This window comes from Mobula birostris, chromosome 7 (assembly GCF_030028105.1).
Source record: "Mobula birostris isolate sMobBir1 chromosome 7, sMobBir1.hap1, whole genome shotgun sequence".
In the NCBI taxonomy this organism is placed as follows: domain Eukaryota; kingdom Metazoa; phylum Chordata; class Chondrichthyes; order Myliobatiformes; family Myliobatidae; genus Mobula; species Mobula birostris.
This window is the reverse complement of record NC_092376.1, coordinates 92379298-92396402: the sequence shown is the minus strand read 5'-3', so window position 1 is coordinate 92396402 and position 17105 is coordinate 92379298. Positions and strand designations below refer to the sequence as shown.

General features: G+C 42.3%; 1 protein-coding gene across 1 annotated transcript in view; it reads right to left on the bottom strand.

The window, feature by feature from the left end:
* Positions 1–17105, bottom strand: part of myo16 (myosin XVI) — a 541014-nt gene that overhangs the window by 207006 nt on the left and 316903 nt on the right. The window contains exons 20-21 of the mRNA XM_072264587.1: positions 12410–12482; positions 8924–9076 (exon numbers count right to left, since the gene is read on the bottom strand). Coding sequence (XP_072120688.1) covers positions 8924–9076; positions 12410–12482 — 226 coding nt within the window. The remainder of the gene's footprint in view (positions 1–8923; positions 9077–12409; positions 12483–17105) is intronic.

Genomic DNA, 17105 nt, shown 5'->3' with positions numbered 1-17105 from the left:
GATTTATCTGCCTTTAATTCCTTCAATTTACCTAACACCACTTCCCTACTAACATGTATTTCGCTCAGTTCCTCCATCTCACTGGACCCTCGGTCTCCTACTATTTCTGGAAGATTATTTATGTCCTCCTTAGTGAAGACAGAACCAAAGTAATTATTCAGTTGGTCTGCCATGTCCTTGCTCCCCATAATCAATTCACCTGTTTCTGTCTGTAGGGGACCTACATTTGTCTTAACCAATCTCTTTCTTTTCACGTATCTATAAAAGCTTTCACAGTCAGTTTTTATGTTCCCTGCCAGTTTTCTCTCATAATCTTTTTTCCCCTTCCTAATTAAGCCCTTTGTCCTCCTCTGCTGAACTCTGAATTTCTCCCAGTCCTCAGGTGAGCCACTTTTTCTGGCTAATTTGTATGCTTCTTCTTTGGAATTGATACTATCCCTAATTTCCCTTGTCAGCCACTGGTGCACTACCTTCCTTGATTTATTCTTTTGCCAAACTGGGATGAACAATTTTTGTAGTTCATCCATGCGATCTTTAAAGGCTTGCCATTGCATATCTATCGTCAACCCTTTAAGTGTCATTTGCCAGTCTATCTTAGCTAATTCACGTCTCATACCTTCAAAGTTACCCTTCTTTAAGTTCAGAACCTTTGTTTCTGAATTAACTATGTCACTCTCCATTTTAATGAAGAATTCCACCATATTATAGTCACTCTTACCCAAGGGGCCTCTCACGACAAGATTGCTAATTAACCCTTCCTCATTGCTCAAAACCCAGTCTGGAATAGCCTGCTCTCTAGTTGGTTCCACGACATGTTGGTTCAAAAAACCATCCCACATACATTCCAAGAAATCCTCTTCCTCAGCACCCTTACCAATTTGGTTCACCCAATCTATATGTAGATTGAAGTCACTCATTATAACTGCTGTTCCTTTATTGCACGCATTTCTAATTTCCTGTTTAATACCATCACCGACCTCACTACTACTGTTAGGTGGCCTGTACACAACTCCCACCAGCGTTTTCTGCCCCTTAGCTCTACCCATATCGATTCCACATCCTCCTGGCTAATGTCCTTCCTTTCTATTGCGTTAATCTCCTCTTTAACCAGCAATGCCACCCAACCTCCTTTTCTTTCATGTCTATCCCTCCTGAATATTGAATATCCCTGAATGTTGAGCTCCCATCCTTGGTCACCCTGGAGCCATGTTTCTGTGATCCCAACTGTATCATATTCATTAATAACAATCTGCACTTTTAATTCATCCACCTTGTTACGAATGCTCCTGGCACTGACACACAAAGCCTTCAGGCGCTCTTTTACAACTCTCTTAGCCCTTATACAATTATGTTGAAAAGTGGCCTGTTTTGATTTTTGCCCTGGATTTGCAGGCCTTCCACTTTTACTTTTCTCCTCACTACTTTTTTGCTTCGACCCTCATTTTATACCCCTCTGTCTCTCTGCACTGGTTCCCATCCCCCTGTTGTGAACTAACCTCCTCTCTCCTAGTCTCTTTAATTTGCTTCCCACCCCCCAACCATTCTAGTTTAAAGTCGCCCCAGTAGACCTCGCAAATCTCCCCGCCAGTATATTGGTCCCCCTAGGATTCAAGTGTAACCCGTCCTTTTTGTACAGGTCACGCCTGCGCCAAAAGAGGTCCCAATGATCCAAAAACTTGAATCCTTGCCCCCTGCTCCAATCCCTCAGCCACGCATTTATCCTCCACCTCATCGCATTCCTACTCTCACTGTCACGTGGCACAGGCAGTAATCCTGAGATTACTACCTTTGCGGTCCTTTTTCTCAACTCCCTTCCTAACTCCCTATATTTTCCTTTCAGGACCTCTTCTCTTTTCCTACCTATGTCATTGGTACCTATATGCACCACGACCTCTGACTCCTCACCCTCCCACTTCAGGATATCTTGGACATGATCAGAAATATCCCCGACCCTGGCACCAGGGAGGCAAACTACCATTCGGGTCTCTGGACTGTGTCCACAGAATCGCCTATCTGACCCTTTTACTATTGAGTCCCCTATTACAACCGCCCTCCTCTTCCTTGCCCTACCCTTCTGAGCTACAGGGCCGGACTCTGTGCTGGAGGCACGGCCACTGTCGCTTCCCCCAGGTAAGCTGTCCCCCCCAACAGTACTCAAACAGGAGTACCTATTGTCAAGGGGCACAGCCACTGGGGTACTCCCTATTACCTGACTCTTCCCCTTCCCCCTCCTAACCGTGACCCACTTGTCTGCCTCCCGTGGTCCCGGTGTGACCACCTGCCTGTAACTCCTCTCTATCAACTCCTCACTCTCCCTGACCAGACGAAGGTCATCGAGCTGCAGCTTCAGTTCCCTAATGCGGTCCCTTAGGAGCTGCATCTTGGCGCACCTGGCGCAGATGTGGACGTCCGGGAGGCTTGGAGACTCCAGGGCCTCCCACATCCGGCACCAAGAACAACAAACTGCCCTCACACTCATACTGCCCCCTCTCCTCAAATAAAAATAAAAGATGAATACCAATCCTTCCTGGCCTTGCCCGTTTCCGCCTAAGCCCAACGAACTGAAGCCCTTAAGCTTTCACTCTGCTCCCGGCTCACTCCGCAGCCCACTGTATAAGGCTCTGTTCCTTTTAAATCTTCCGCGCTTCAGTGCCCGGCGTCACACGCCTGCGCAGTCCCGCCTCTCTGAACGCCGATGGAAAAAAACCGAAAAATTCAAAAATGGCTTCCTCCGCACTCCCGCTCCGATTCTTAGACTTCCTTCTTCAAAAGGAAGGACAGGGAGGGAGGCAAAAGAGGTGAGAGTGTGGCACTGTTGATCAGAGATAGTGTCATGGCCGCAGAAAAGGTGGACGCCATGGAGGGATTGTCTACAGAGTCTCTGTGGGTGGAGGTTAGGAACAGGAAGGGATCAATAACTTTACTGGGTGCTTTTTTTAGAGGCCGCCCAATAGTAACAGGGAAATCGAAGAGCAGATAGGGAAACAGATCCTGGAGAGGTGAAATAATAACAGAGCTGTCGTGATGGGAGATTTTAATTTCCCAAATATCGATTAGCATCTCCCTAGAGCAAAGGGTTTAGATGGGGTGGAGTTTGTTAGGTGTGTTCAGGAAGGTTTCTTGACACAATATGTAGATAAGCCTACAAGAGGAGAGACTGTACTTGATTTGGTATTGGAAAATGAACCTGGTCAGGTGTCAGATCTCTCAGTGGGAGAGCATTTTGGAGATAGTGATCATAATTCTATCTCCTTTACAATAGCATTGGAGAGAAATAGGAACAGACAAGTTAGAAAGGCGTTTAATTGGAGTAAGGGGAATTATGAGGCTATCAGGCAGGAAATTGGAGGCTTAAATTGGAAACAGATGTTCTCAGGGAAAAGTACTGATGAAATGTGTCAAATATTCAGGGGATATTTGTGTGGAGTTCTGCATAGGTACATTCCAATAAGACAGGGAAGTTATGGTAGGGTACAGGAACCGTGGTGTACAAAGGCTGTAATAAATCTAGTCAAGAAGAAAAGAAAAGCTTACAAAAGGTTCAGAGAGCTAGGTAATGTTAGAGACCTACAAGATTATAAGGCTAATAGGAAGGAGCTTAAGAAGAAAATTAGGAGAGCCAGAAGGGGCCACGAGAAGGCCTTGGCGGGCAGGATTAAGGAAAACCCAGGCATTCCACAAGTATGTGAAGAGCAAGAGGATAAAACATAAAAGAATACGACCTGTCAAGTGTGACAGTGGGAAAGTGTGTATGGGACCAGAGGAAATAGCAGAGGTACTCAATGAATCCTTTACTTCAGTATTCACTATGGAAAAGGATCTTGGTTATTGTAGTAATGACTTGCAGCAGACTGAAAAGCTTGAGCATGTAGATATTAAGAAAGAGGATGTGCTGGGGCTTTTGGAAAGCATCAAGTTTGATAAGTCGCTGGGACCGGATGAGATGTACCCCAGGCTACTGTGGGAGGTGAGGGAGGAGATTGCTGAGTCACTGGCAATGATCTTTGCATCATCAATGGGGATGGGGGAGGTTCCAGAGGATTGGAGGGTTGCGGATGTTGTTCCTTTATTCAAGGAAATTATAGACCAGTGAATCTTACCTCAGTGGTTGATAAGTTGATGGAGAAGATCCTGAGAGGCAGGATATATGAACATTTGGGGAGGTATGATATGATTAGGAGTAGTCAGCATGGCTTTGTCAAGGGCAGGTCATGCCTTACGAGCCTGATTGAATTTTTTGAGGATGTGACTAAACACATTGATGAAGTAAGAGCAGTAGATGTAGTGTATATGGATTTCAGCAAGGCATTTGATAAGGTACCCCATGTGAGGCTTATTGAGAAAGTAAGGAGGCATGGGATCCAAGGGAACATTGCTTTGTGGATCCAGAACTGGCTTGTCCACAGAAGGCAAAGGGTGGTTGTAGATGGGTCATATTCTGCATGTAGGTCGGTCACCAGTGGAGTGCCTCAGGGATCTGTTCTGGGACCCATACTCTTCATGATTTTTATAAATGACTTGGATGAGGAAGTGGAGGAATGGGTTAGTAAGTTTGCTGATGACATTATGGTTGGGGGTGTTGTGGATAGTGTGGAGGGCTGTCAGAGGTTACAGCAGGACATTGATAAGATGCAAAACTGGGCTGAGAAGTGGCAGATGGAGTTCAACCCAGATAAGTGTGAAGTGGTTCATTTTGGTAGGTCAAATATGATGGCACAATATAGTATTAATGGTAAGAATCTTGGCAGTGTGGAACATAAAGTTGTGGTGGTAGGAGATTTTAATTTTCCATATATTGATTGGGTCTCCCATACTATTAGGGGTCTAAATGGTTTAGAGTTTGTAAAATGTGTTCAGGAAAGCTTTCTAAATCAATATATAGAGGGACCAACTAGAGGGGATGCAATATTGGATCTCCTGTGAGGAAACGAGTTAGGACAAGTGACAGAAGTCTGTGTAGGGGAGCACTTTAGTTCCAGTGATCATAACACCATTAGTTTCAACTTGATCATGGACAAGGATAGATCTGGTCCTAGGGTTGAGTTTCTTAACTGGAAGAAGGCCAAATTTGAAGAAATGAGAAAGGATCTAAAAAGTGTGGATTGGGATAGGTTGTTCTCTGGCAAGGATGTGATTGGTAGGTGGGAAGCCTTCAAAGGAGAAATTTTGAGAGTGCAGAATTTGTATGTTCCTGTCAGGATTAAAGGCAAAGTGAATAGGAATAAGGAACCTTGGTTCTCAAGGGATATTGCAACTCTGATAAAGAAGAAGAGGGGTTGCATGACATGAAGCAGGGAATAAATCAGGTGCTTGAGGGGTATAAGAAGTGCAAGAAAATACTTAAGAAAGAAATCAGGAGGGCTAAAAGAAGACATGAGGTTGCCTTGGCAGTCAAAGTGAAGGATAATCCAAAGAACTTTTACAGGTATATTAAGAGCAAGAGGATTGTGAGGGATAAAATTGGTCCTCTTGAAGATCAGAGTGGTCGGCTATGTGAGGAACCAAAGGAAATGAGGGAGATCTTAAATAGGTTTTCTGCATCTGTATTTACTAAGGAAACTGGCATGAAGTCTATTATTAAGGGAACCAAGTAGTGAGATCATGGAAACTGTACAGACGAAAAGGAGGAGGTCCTTGCTGTCTTGAGGAAAATTAAAGTGGATAAATCCCTGGGACCTGACAGGGTGTTCTCTCGGACCTTGAAGGAGACTAGTGTTGAAATTGCAGGGGCCCTGGCAGAAATATTTAAAATGTCGCTGTCTACAGGTGAAGTGCCAGAGGATTGGAGAGTGGCTCATGTTGTTCCGTTGTTTAAAAAAGGATCGAAAAGAAATCCGGGAAATTATAGGTCAGTAAGTTTAGCGTCGGTAGTAGGTAAGTTATTGGAGGGAGTACTAAGAGACAGAATCTACAGGCATTTGGATAGACAGGGACTTATTAGGGAGAGTCAACATGGCTTTGTGCGTGGTAGGTCACGTTTGACCCATCTATTGGAGTTTTTCGAGGAGGTTACCAGGAAAGTGGATGAAGGAAAGGCAGTGGATATTGTCTACATGGACTTCAGTAAGGCCTTTGACAAGGTCCCGCATGGGAGGTTAGTTAGGAAAATTCAGTCGCTAGGTATACATGGAGAGGTGGTAAATTGGATTAGACATTGGCTCAATGGAAGAAGCCAAAGAGTGGTAGTAGAGAATTGCTTCTCCGAGTGGAGGCCTGTGACTAGTGGTCTGTCACAGGGATCAGTGCTGGGTCCATTGTTATTTGTCATCTATATCAATGATCTGGATGATAATGTGGTAAATTGGATCAGCAAATTTGCTGATGATACAAAGATTGGAGGTGTAGTAGACAGTGAGGAAGGTTTTCAGAGCCTGCAGAGGGACTTGGACCAGCTGGAAAAATGGGCTGAAAAATGGCAGATGGAGTTTAACAAGTGTGAGGTATTGCATGTTGGAAGGACAAACCAAGATAGAACATATAGGGTTAATGGTAAGGCACTGAGGAGTGCAGTGGAACAGGGGGATCTGGGAATACAGATACAAAATTCCCAAAAAGTGGCGTCACAGGTAGATAGGGTCTTAAAGAGAGCTTTTGGTACATTGGCCTTTATTAATCAAAGTATTGAGTATAAGAGCTGGAATGTTATGATGAGGTTGTATAAGGCATTGGTGAAGCCAAATCTGGAGTATTGTGTTCAGTTTTGGTCACCAAATTATGGGAAGGATATAAATAAGGTTGAAAGAGTGCAGAGAAGGTTTACAAGGATGTTGCCGGGACTTGAGAAATTCAGTTACAGAGAAAGATTGAATAGGTTAGGACTTTATTCCCTGGAGCGTAGAAGAATGAGGGGAGATTTGATAGAGATATATAAAATTATGATGGGTATTGATAGAGTGAATGAAAGCAGGCTTTTTCCACTGAGGCAAGGGGAGAAAAAAACCAGAGGACATGGGTTAAGGGTGAGGGGGGAAAAGTTTAAAGGGAATATTGGGGGGGGGTTCTTTACACAGAGTGGTGGGAGTATGGAATGAGCTGCCAGATGAGGTGGTAAATGCGGGTCCTTTTTTAACATTTAAGAATAAATTGGACAGATACATGGAAGAGAGGTGTATGGAGGGATATGGTCCATGAGCAGGTCGGTTGACTAGGCAGAAAATGGTTCGGCACAGCCAAAAAGGGCCAAAAGGCCTGTTTCTGTGCTGTAGTTTCTATGGTTCTATCAGAGGGACCTTGGGATCTGAGTCCATAGGACACTCAAAGCAGCTGCTCAGGTTGAATCTGCGGTTAAGAAGGCGTATGGTGTATTGTCCTTCATTAATTGTGGAATTGAATTTAGGAGCTGAGGGGTATTGTTGCAGCTATATAGGACCCTGGTCAAACCACACTTGGAGTACTGTGCTCAGTTCTGGTTTCCTCACTACATGAAGGATGTGGAAGCCATAGAAAGGGTGCAGAGGAGATTTAAAAGGATGCTGCCTGGATTGGGGAGCATGCCTGATGAGAATAGGTTGAGTGAACTCGGCATTTTCTACTTGGAGCAACGGAGGATGAGAGGTGACCTGATAGAGGTGTACAAGATGATGAGAGGTATTGATCGTGTGGATAGTCAGAGGTTTTTTCCTAGGGCTGAAATGGTTGCCACAAGAGGACACGGGTTTAAGGTGTTGGGGTGTAGGTACAGAGGAGATGTCAGGGGTAAGTTTTTTACTCAGGGAGTGGTGAGTGGGTGGAATGGGCTGCCGACAATGGTGGTGGAGGCAGATACGATAGGGTCTTTTAAGGGACTTTTATATAGGTACATGGAGCTTAGTAAAATAGAGTGCTATAGGTAAGCCTAGGTCGGGACATGTTCAGCACAACTCAATGGGCCAAAGGACCTGTATTGTGCTGTAGGTTTTCTATGTTACTATGAATCATTATATGAAGCATTTCCAATTACCAGCTTGATTGCCAGTCAGCTGCATAGCTGTGCGTGGACTTAGGTTATCCACAACAGAATTTTTCATACTTTTTTCACCCAAATTTCTCGGTGAATTTCGAGACAGCGGGCTCTCTTGTCCGCAGCTTCTCTCCATTCGAACCTTGCATCTCTTTCTTTGTCACTCGCTGTATTCAGTTACGCTTTGTATTTGGACCTCATGCTGACTTCTGACACCATGTTAAGTTTGTTCTTTAACAAAGACAAACTTGCATGGTTGAAAACACTGGAACTATTGTATTTACAGATCTACAGAATGGCTTCAGCTCGACCACCTTTCACTCGGGACCCTCAGCCACCAGGAGCGAGTATGACCTGTTCACCAACATCACTTCCAGGTTGCAAGTAAATGACCCACATTGTACATTGGGAACTGAAGTTCTTTATTAAATACACACAGAATAACACAATTCTCTGAATTCCAGGAGCCAGCTGATATGTCCCACACAATTTTATTTTCCACTAATCTTTCCTTAAAATTTGAACTCTTGATTCAGCATGCTCTTATGGGGTGGGGTTAGAAGTACAGGAATAAATCCGAACCAGAGAAGAAATTCAATGCTGTCATCTCAATTCAGTATGACAGAAATTTTCCTTGGTAACATAGGTAACAACAATCACTATTTTTTTTGTGGAATGTAGGTATTGTGCCTTAAATATCCTATTTGGTACTAACCAATTTACAGGATGATGTTGGTTGCACTATATCTGTAGTGTTTTCAGCCAATTGCACTCAGGGAATCTCAAACAAAAATCCTTTCTCAAATTCAACACCTCTAATTCAACAGGAAATGACAGTTGGTTGAGATCTGAACCAAAAGTAGCTTTGTCATAGAACAGCTATAACAAGTAAATTGTCTCCGGTAATTTCTAAATCTTACTACCATCTGCAACAACCATCTGTAAATTACATTTTTAACATCAGTGCAAAAATTCAAAGTGTACCTGAAAAAAGAAGTTCAAAATTGCTTTTTGGTTTCCCAGAGAGTTGGCTGTTTCCATGGTAACCCCTTCTTGCACACTTTCTTCTTGCTGCCATTGGAAAAGAATCTCATGTATATACTGATGGATCTTCTCATTAGTCATGTTGATACAAAGCTGAGGGTCAGAGAAATTCTTTTCAATTTTTTCAGCATTTGCAATATTAGTGAAAAAATGAAATGTTAGTCTTTTAACAACATTTTTTTTCATTCTTTAAAGATACATTGCATTGTTTAACCAGTAAGGACCTTTCCTACTGGGAATAGGCACGAGGCCGCAGTGACTTCTCCAATAACTTCTCAGCTGTAATTTAGCACAGTCGACGTTTCAGGCCGAGACCCTTCGTCACGACTAACTGAAAGAAGAGTTAGTAAGAGATTTGAAAGTGAGAGGGGGAGGGGGAGATCCGAAATGATAGGAGAAGACAGGAGGGGGAGGGATGGAACCAAGAGCTGGACAGTTGATTGGCAAAAGGGATACGAGAGGATCATGGGACAGGAGGCCTAGGGAGAAGGAAAAGGGGGAGGAGGGGAAAACCTAGAGGATGGGCAAGGGGTATAGTGAGAGGGACAGAGGGAGAAAAAGGTGAGTGAGAGAAAGAATGTGTGTATGTAAATAACGGATGGGATACGAAGGGGAGGTGGGGCATTAGCGGAAGTCAATGTTCATCCCATCAGGTTGCAGGCTACCCAGATGGAATATAAGGTGTTGTTCCTCCAACCTGAGTGTGGCTTCATCTTTACAGTAGAGGAGGCCGTGGATAGACATGTCAGAATGGGAATGGGATGTGGAACTAAAATGTGTGGCCACTGGGAGATCCTGCTTTCTCTGGCGGACAGAGCGTAGGTGTTCAGCAACATGATCTCCCAGTCTGCGTTGGGTCTCGCCAATATATAGAAGGCCTCATCGGGAGCACCGGACACAGTACATCACCCCAGCCGACTCACAGGTGAAGTGTCGCCTCACCTGGAAGGACTGTCTGGAGCCCTGAATTGTGGTAAGGGAGGAAGTGTAAGGGCATATGTAGCACTTGTTCCGCTTACAAGGATAAGTGCCAGGAGGGAGATCAGTGGGGAGGGATGGACAAGGGAGTCGTCTGGGCCCCTGAATGGTGGTAAGGGAGGAAGTGTAAGGGCATGTGTAGCACACTTCACCTGAAATACTCAAATGGCAAAATAGTGCAACCATCGCTGACAAGGGAAATCAAAGTTAATATAAAAGCAAAAGAGAGGACATACTGTACAACAAAGCAAAAGTTAGCGGGAAGATAGAGGATTGGGAAATTTTTAAAAACCTACAGAGAGCAACTAAAAAAATCATTGTGGGGGGAAGATGAAATATGAAAGCAAGCTTGCAAACAATATCAAAGTAAAAGCTTTATCAAGTATGCAATAAATAAAGAGAGATGAGAAAATGAGGCCAAAGAGATGACAGATGAACAAAAAGTGTTTTGCATCAGTTTTCACTGTGGAAGACACTAGTAGTGTGCCAGATCTTGAAGGGTGTGAGGGAAGAGAAGGGGGTGCAGTTACTATTACAAGGGAGAAGGTGCTCAAAAAGCTGAAAGACTTCAGGGTACATAAGTCACCCAGACCACATGAACTGCACCCTAGGGGTCTGAAAGAGGTAGTGGTAGAGATTGTGGAGGCAATAGGGAATTATCGTTCAAGAATCACTGGAATCTGGTATGGTGCCAGAGGACTGGCACTCCACTCCTTAAGAAAGGAGGAAGGCAGCAGAAAGGAAATTATAGACCAGTTACCCTGACCTCAGTGGTTGGGATGCTATTGGAATTAGTTGTTAACAATGAGGTTATGGAATACTTGGTGACACAGAAAAAGTTAGGCAAAGTCGGCATGGTTTCCTTAAGGGAAAATGTTGTCTGATGAACCTGTTAGAATTCTTTGATAGATAAACAGGTGCAGTGGATGTTGTATATTTGTACTTTCAGAAGGCCTTTGACAAGGTGCCACATATGAAGCTGCTTACCATGTTAAGAGTCCATGGTATTACAGGAAAGTTACTGGTATGTTTAGAGCACTGGCTGATTGATAGGAGGCAGCAAGTGGGAATGAAAGGATCCTTTTTTGGTTGGCTGCCAGTGACTGGTGGTGTTCCACAGGGGTCGGTGTTGGGACCACTTCTTTTTATGCTGTACATCAATGATTTTGATGATGGAACAGATGGCTTTGTTTCCAGGTTTGTAGATAATACGAAGATTGGTGGAGGGGCAGGTAATGTTGAGGAATCAGGCAGGCTGCAGAAGGACCTAGACAGATTAAGAGAATGTGCAAGAAAGTGACAAATGAACTACAATGTTGGAAAATGCATGGTCATGTACTTTGGTAGTAGAAATAAATGTGCAGACTACTTTCCGAACGAGGAGAAAGTTCAAAAATGTGAGATGCAAAGGGACTTGGGAGTCCTTGTGCAAAACACCCTGAAGGTTAACTTTTAGGTAGAGTCGGTGGTGAGGAAGGCGGATGCAATGTTAGCATTCATTTCAAGAGGTCCTGAATACAAGAGCAGAGATATGATGCTGAGGTTTTATAAGGCACTGGTAAGGCCTCACCTTGGGTATTGTGAACAGTTTTGGGCTCCTCATCTAAAAAAAGATGTGCTGGCTTTGGAGAGATTTCAGAGGAGTTTCACAAGGATGATTCCAGGAATGAAAGGGTTATCATACAAGGAACGTTTGACAGCTCTGGGTCTGTACTCATTGGAATTTAGAAAGATGAAAGAAGATCTCATTGAAATCTTTCAAATGTTGAAAGGCCAGGACAGATTAGATGAGGAAAAGATGTTTCCCATGGTAGGGGGTCAAGGACAAGAGGGAACAGCCTTAGGATAGAGGGGAATCCATTTTTTAAAAATGTAGAGGAATTTCTTCAGCCGGACGGTGGTGAATTTGTGGAATTTGGTACCACAGGCAGCTGTGAAGGCCAGGTCATTGGGTATATTAAGGCAGAGCTTGATAGGTTCTTGATTGGACATGGCGTCAAGGGTTACAGGGAGAAGGCTGGTGGGTGGGGTTGAGGAGGGGAAAAGGATCAGTTATGTTGGAATGGTAGAGTAGATTTGATGGGCCAAATAGCCTAATTCTGCTCCTATGTCTTAGGGTCTTATGGTCTTATGTTGTTTCCTAGGCCATCACAAGATAAAACCAATTGAGCTAATTATGTAATGTCATGTATTATCATTATTTTCTGAGTTTTTTAATATCAGTTTTTCAGATGTCTAAAAACCTTCACCAAAGGATCATTAATAGTTTAATGTTACTGATCCAAGTCTTGCTGACGATGAATATTGATTCTGTTTCTTGTCCATCAAAGTGGAGATTTTGTCATTGAGAATTTCCTTTCATATGTGATGAAGTACCAGGAATATCAAGGTGCAAATATTTAGCCAAAATCCATGGTATACGTTGTTGTTTCCACTTGGGCTACCCACCTGTTCATAACCATTCTTCTGGAACTCTTCAAAGCCAAAGATATCCAATATTCCAATTTCAAGAGTTGAACTGCTATGAGCAGAAGACAACAAGAGGTGATAACATTGATATAGTTGAAATTAAATGGTATTATTATTGACAGAAACATTGCCATAGACTTCACAGTTTGCAAGATCAATTTTCTTAAAATAAATGAAAACTTGCATGGCTCCACAAAATGCAGGAGGAACTCAGCAGGTCAGGCAGCAACTATGGAAATGAATAAACAGTTGATGTTTTGAATCAAATCCCTTCATCAGGATTGGAAAGGAATGGGGAAGAGCCCAAAGGTGGGGCGGGGGGGTGGGTGTGAAGGGAGGGGAAGGAGTACAAGTTAGATGGTGATAGGTAAAGCCAGGTGGGTGGGGAAGGGATTATGAATTAAGATGTTGGGAGGTGATTGGTGGAAAAGATAAAGGGCTGGAGAAGAAAGAAACTGATAGGAGAGGAGAGTGGACTGTGGGAGAAAGAGAAGGAGAAGGGGCGCCGGGGAGGTGATAGGCAGATGAGGAAAGAGAAGAGGTAAGAAGCGAGCCAGAGCAGAGAATTGAAGAAGAGGGAAATTGACTAATGGAAGAATGGGAAATATTATTGGAAGTTGGAGAACATCAAAACTAAAATATTTCCTTTTGCAGTTGACCAAAAAGCTGACATTTTTTCCAACTTCATTAAGATGTGGCAGGCTATGAAATTACTATGCAGTCACTGTTTCAACTAATGCTAGAGACTTTATTTTAATTAAGAGAATTTTAGTTAATTTGGTTAAAAGAAGAGTAATTTTAATACTCAACACAATGGTGCTTTAATGCTAGAATATGAAAGTTGCTCTGGCAAAAATTCCCATAATTTATGGTGCAGAAAGAACTTCCTAAGTTAATGAAAAATATTTCTTTGGTTTTGTTCTATTTCTAATGTCATTGCTACATTTGATGTACTGTTTGATTAACTTGTTTCTGCTATTGCAACTATTCCATGAGCTGTAATTGGTAGCGGGAAATGTCGAGGACAACGTGATCGGTCTCCGGAGCTAATTATCTGTCCAGTAACGACCCACCATTAGCATAGGAGAATTTGGAAAGGGTGGAGAATCATGAACAATATTCCTACTAGTTTGCAGTTCAGTGTATTATATGTGTTGTACATACTCCTTAGTATATCTTTTAGTATTTCCTCATTGATCTCCAGAGCTTCCATCTCTTAATAATTTGAGAAAATTTTCTGGAATAAAATAAGCTGGTTAAGAGTACAGAAAAAAGAAAAAAATCCTGTATATGTTTCCTTTTGCAACTTTTTTTTTGCCTAGTCTATCCTCATAACGTAGATCTTTGAAATCATGGATTGGGCTTGGAGTTCTTTGCTGAACTTTTTCAATATGAACACTGGCCCTGAAAAAATATTTTTTTCCTCACATGCTGCCCAACATGTAGAAAGTTTCCAGTATATCCTGTTGTATTTTAGATTACCAGATTTCCAGCTTCAGCAGCTTGTTTTATTGGTTAATGGTTATTGTTCACTGGTTACAATGTCAAACACAAGAAATTTCACCCTGGTATAACTTCTATGAAATTAGTACAATGAAATCTATCAAATTCTACTCAGACATCACATTACTTTGGTAATAACACATAACAGAAATTCATTTTATTAAATTTGTTTAATCAAAATAATGTTTATGCTTATACACAACTTTCCATAATGAACTCAATATTAATTTTTATTAGTAACTGGGATATTCTGTCAAGAAAACTCTTGACTGATGCAGCTTGTGAAGCAGCATACAGAGGTGAGGATATTATTTTACACCATTACCTGACCAGCTCAAATATTATTTTCGTAGAGGAGCAACTAATAACACAAAAACAAATAGTGCTGTACAAATCAGAATGAAAGAACAAGACACACAGGGTATGTATACTTGGTGAAAAGAGGCAGAGCATAGTGGTAAAAGAATATTTCAAATTAAAAAAAAAGAAAATGCTGTGAGAAGGAAAACAGGGTTAATATTTCAGTTTGAGGACCTTTTTTATTTTAGTCTCCAGAATCTGTACTTTATATTTTTAAATGTTTCTTCTTAGTTGTGGAAGAAAGTTTTTTGATTGGAAGTCTGAGACTAGTGGTACAGCACAGGGATTAGTACTGCGACATTTGCTACTTGTGATACATATCAACAACATAGGATAGATTGTATAGCACAGGAAAAGGCTCTTCAGCCATTGATGTTATACCAAACACATTACGATAGTAATAAAAAATTTACTAATCTAGCCCTTACTGCCTACACACACCCTATCCCTTCATTCTCTACATATGCATGAGCCTATCTAAGAGCTCCTTAAATACATCTATTGTAATCTCCTCCTGGCAGTAGATTCCAGGCACCCACTACTCTCCATAAAAAGCTTCACCCACACACCTACTTTGAACTTACCCACTCTTACTTTAAGTGCATGTCCTCAACTATTATATATTTTGACTCCGTGAAAAATTTTTTCCCTGCCTACCTTAACTATGTCCCTCATAATCTTATAAACTTTTACAACCTCTCCCCTCAAACTCTGTTGCTCCAGAGGAAACAAACCAAGATTGGCCAAGCTTTCCTCAGAGCACATTCTCTCTAATCCAGGCAGCACCCTGGTAAATTCTTCTGCAACCTTTGCGGATAACTCAAAAATTGGGTGTGTTGTTGATAATTAGGAAGGTTATCCAAGGCTCCAGCAGAATATCAATCATTAGAAATTGGGGTCAAACATTGGCAAATTGAAGCTAATCCCAGCATGTGTGAGGTGAAGGGACCATGAAATTCAAGTCCCCAGTCCAATGGAAATGGGAACACAAGTAGAAAGGATGGTGAAGAAGGCATTCATAGGCCAGGGCATAGGATAAAAGAAATTGGGATGTTACGTTGCAAGGCATAGAAGGATAGAATGCCATTTCAGGGAAATAGGAGGAGCATAAAGGAACAATAAGGTCCGACATAGACCAAAGATCGTATTTCAGTGTTGTACAACTCACGACTTATAAGAAAAACATGAAGAGATAAAAAGGGTATGATATTTCAATTGATGATGTCATATAATACAATAACAAAAGTATTTCGTATTAAGAATCCTCAATTTTACCCTTCTCAAACTGCAATAAAAATGTGTACAGTAAAAGTAAGGAACAACTTGACAGTTGTTTTAGATTTTTTTAAGTGTGTCGTACCAGACATTCAGCCATTCTTGTCTGGCATGTGGTGTCAGGATTAACTAGGTCACGTTCCCGGTTCCTATGAGCGTTCCTGACTCGACCCTTTGTTTTTTTTACGAGGCCGAGTGGCTAGCTCGACACTCAACCCGGCATGGATGGAAAGTGTGCTCGGGGGTGGCCCGACCTAGATTCAAACTCGGGAACCTTCGCCCTGGAGTCCGGCGCTGATCTCATTGCGCCACCAGCCAGCCGTTGTTTTAGATAAGGAATCTTTAATGGATTAGTTTAATGTAGTTAATGTTTTTCACCAATGGACAAAATGGACATACAGAAACGCCTCAGAGCAAGGCTGTGATCAGAATAATAAGCAGCTCAGAATGCAAGTTTAGAAGAAGAAAGAAAATGCTGTAACATGTTAGTCCAGCAATAGGAATTCAAATGTCACCATGGATAACTATGTCTTGGTCATGGGTCATGATTTTTCAACAATCACTTGATTCTGGCACGGTCCCAGAGGACTGGAAGATTGCAAATACCACTCCACTTTTTAAGAAGGGAGGAAGGTAAAAGAAAGGAAATCGTTAGCCTAACCACAGTTGTTGGGAAAGTGTTGGAGTCTATTATTAAATATGAGGTTTCGGGGTACTTGGAGGCTAATGATAAAATAAGTCAAAGTCACCATGGTTTCTGTGAAGGGAAATCTTGCCTAACAAATCTGTTAGAATTCTTTGAGGAAGTAACCAGCAGGGTGGACAAAAGAGAGGCAGTGGATGTTATATACTTTTCAAAAGGCATTTGATAAGGTGCCACACATGAGGCTGCTTAACAAGATAAAATCCTATAGTGTTACAAGAAAAATGCTGGCATAGATAGAGGAATGGCTGACAGGCAGGAGGCAGTGAGTGGGAATAAAGGGGACCTTTTCTGGTTGACTGCCAGTGACCAGTGATGTTCCTCAGGGGTCAGTATTGGGACCACTACTTTTCACATTATTTGTCAATGATTTAGGTAATGGAATTGAAGGCTTTGTGGCAAAGTCTGCAGATGATCTGAAGATAGGTGGAGTGGTAGGTAGTGCTGAGGAAGCAATATGATTGTAGCAGGACAGACAAATTGGAAGAATATGAAAAAAAGTGGCAGATGGAATACAGTGTTGGGAAATGGATGATAATGCATTTTGATAAAAGGAACAATAGTGCAGACCATTATCTAAATGGAGAGAAGGTTCAAAACATTAGAGGTGCAGGGGGACTTAGGAGTCCTCGTGCAGGATACCCTTAAAGTTAACCTCCAGGTTGAGTCGGTGGTGAAGAAGACGAATGCAATGTTGGCATTCATTTCTAGAGCAATGGAATATAGGAGCAGGGATGTGATGTTGAGGGTCTATACGGCACTGGTGAGGCCTCACTTGGAGTACTGTGGGCAGTTTTGGTCTCCTTATTTAAGAAAGGATGTGCTCACATTGGA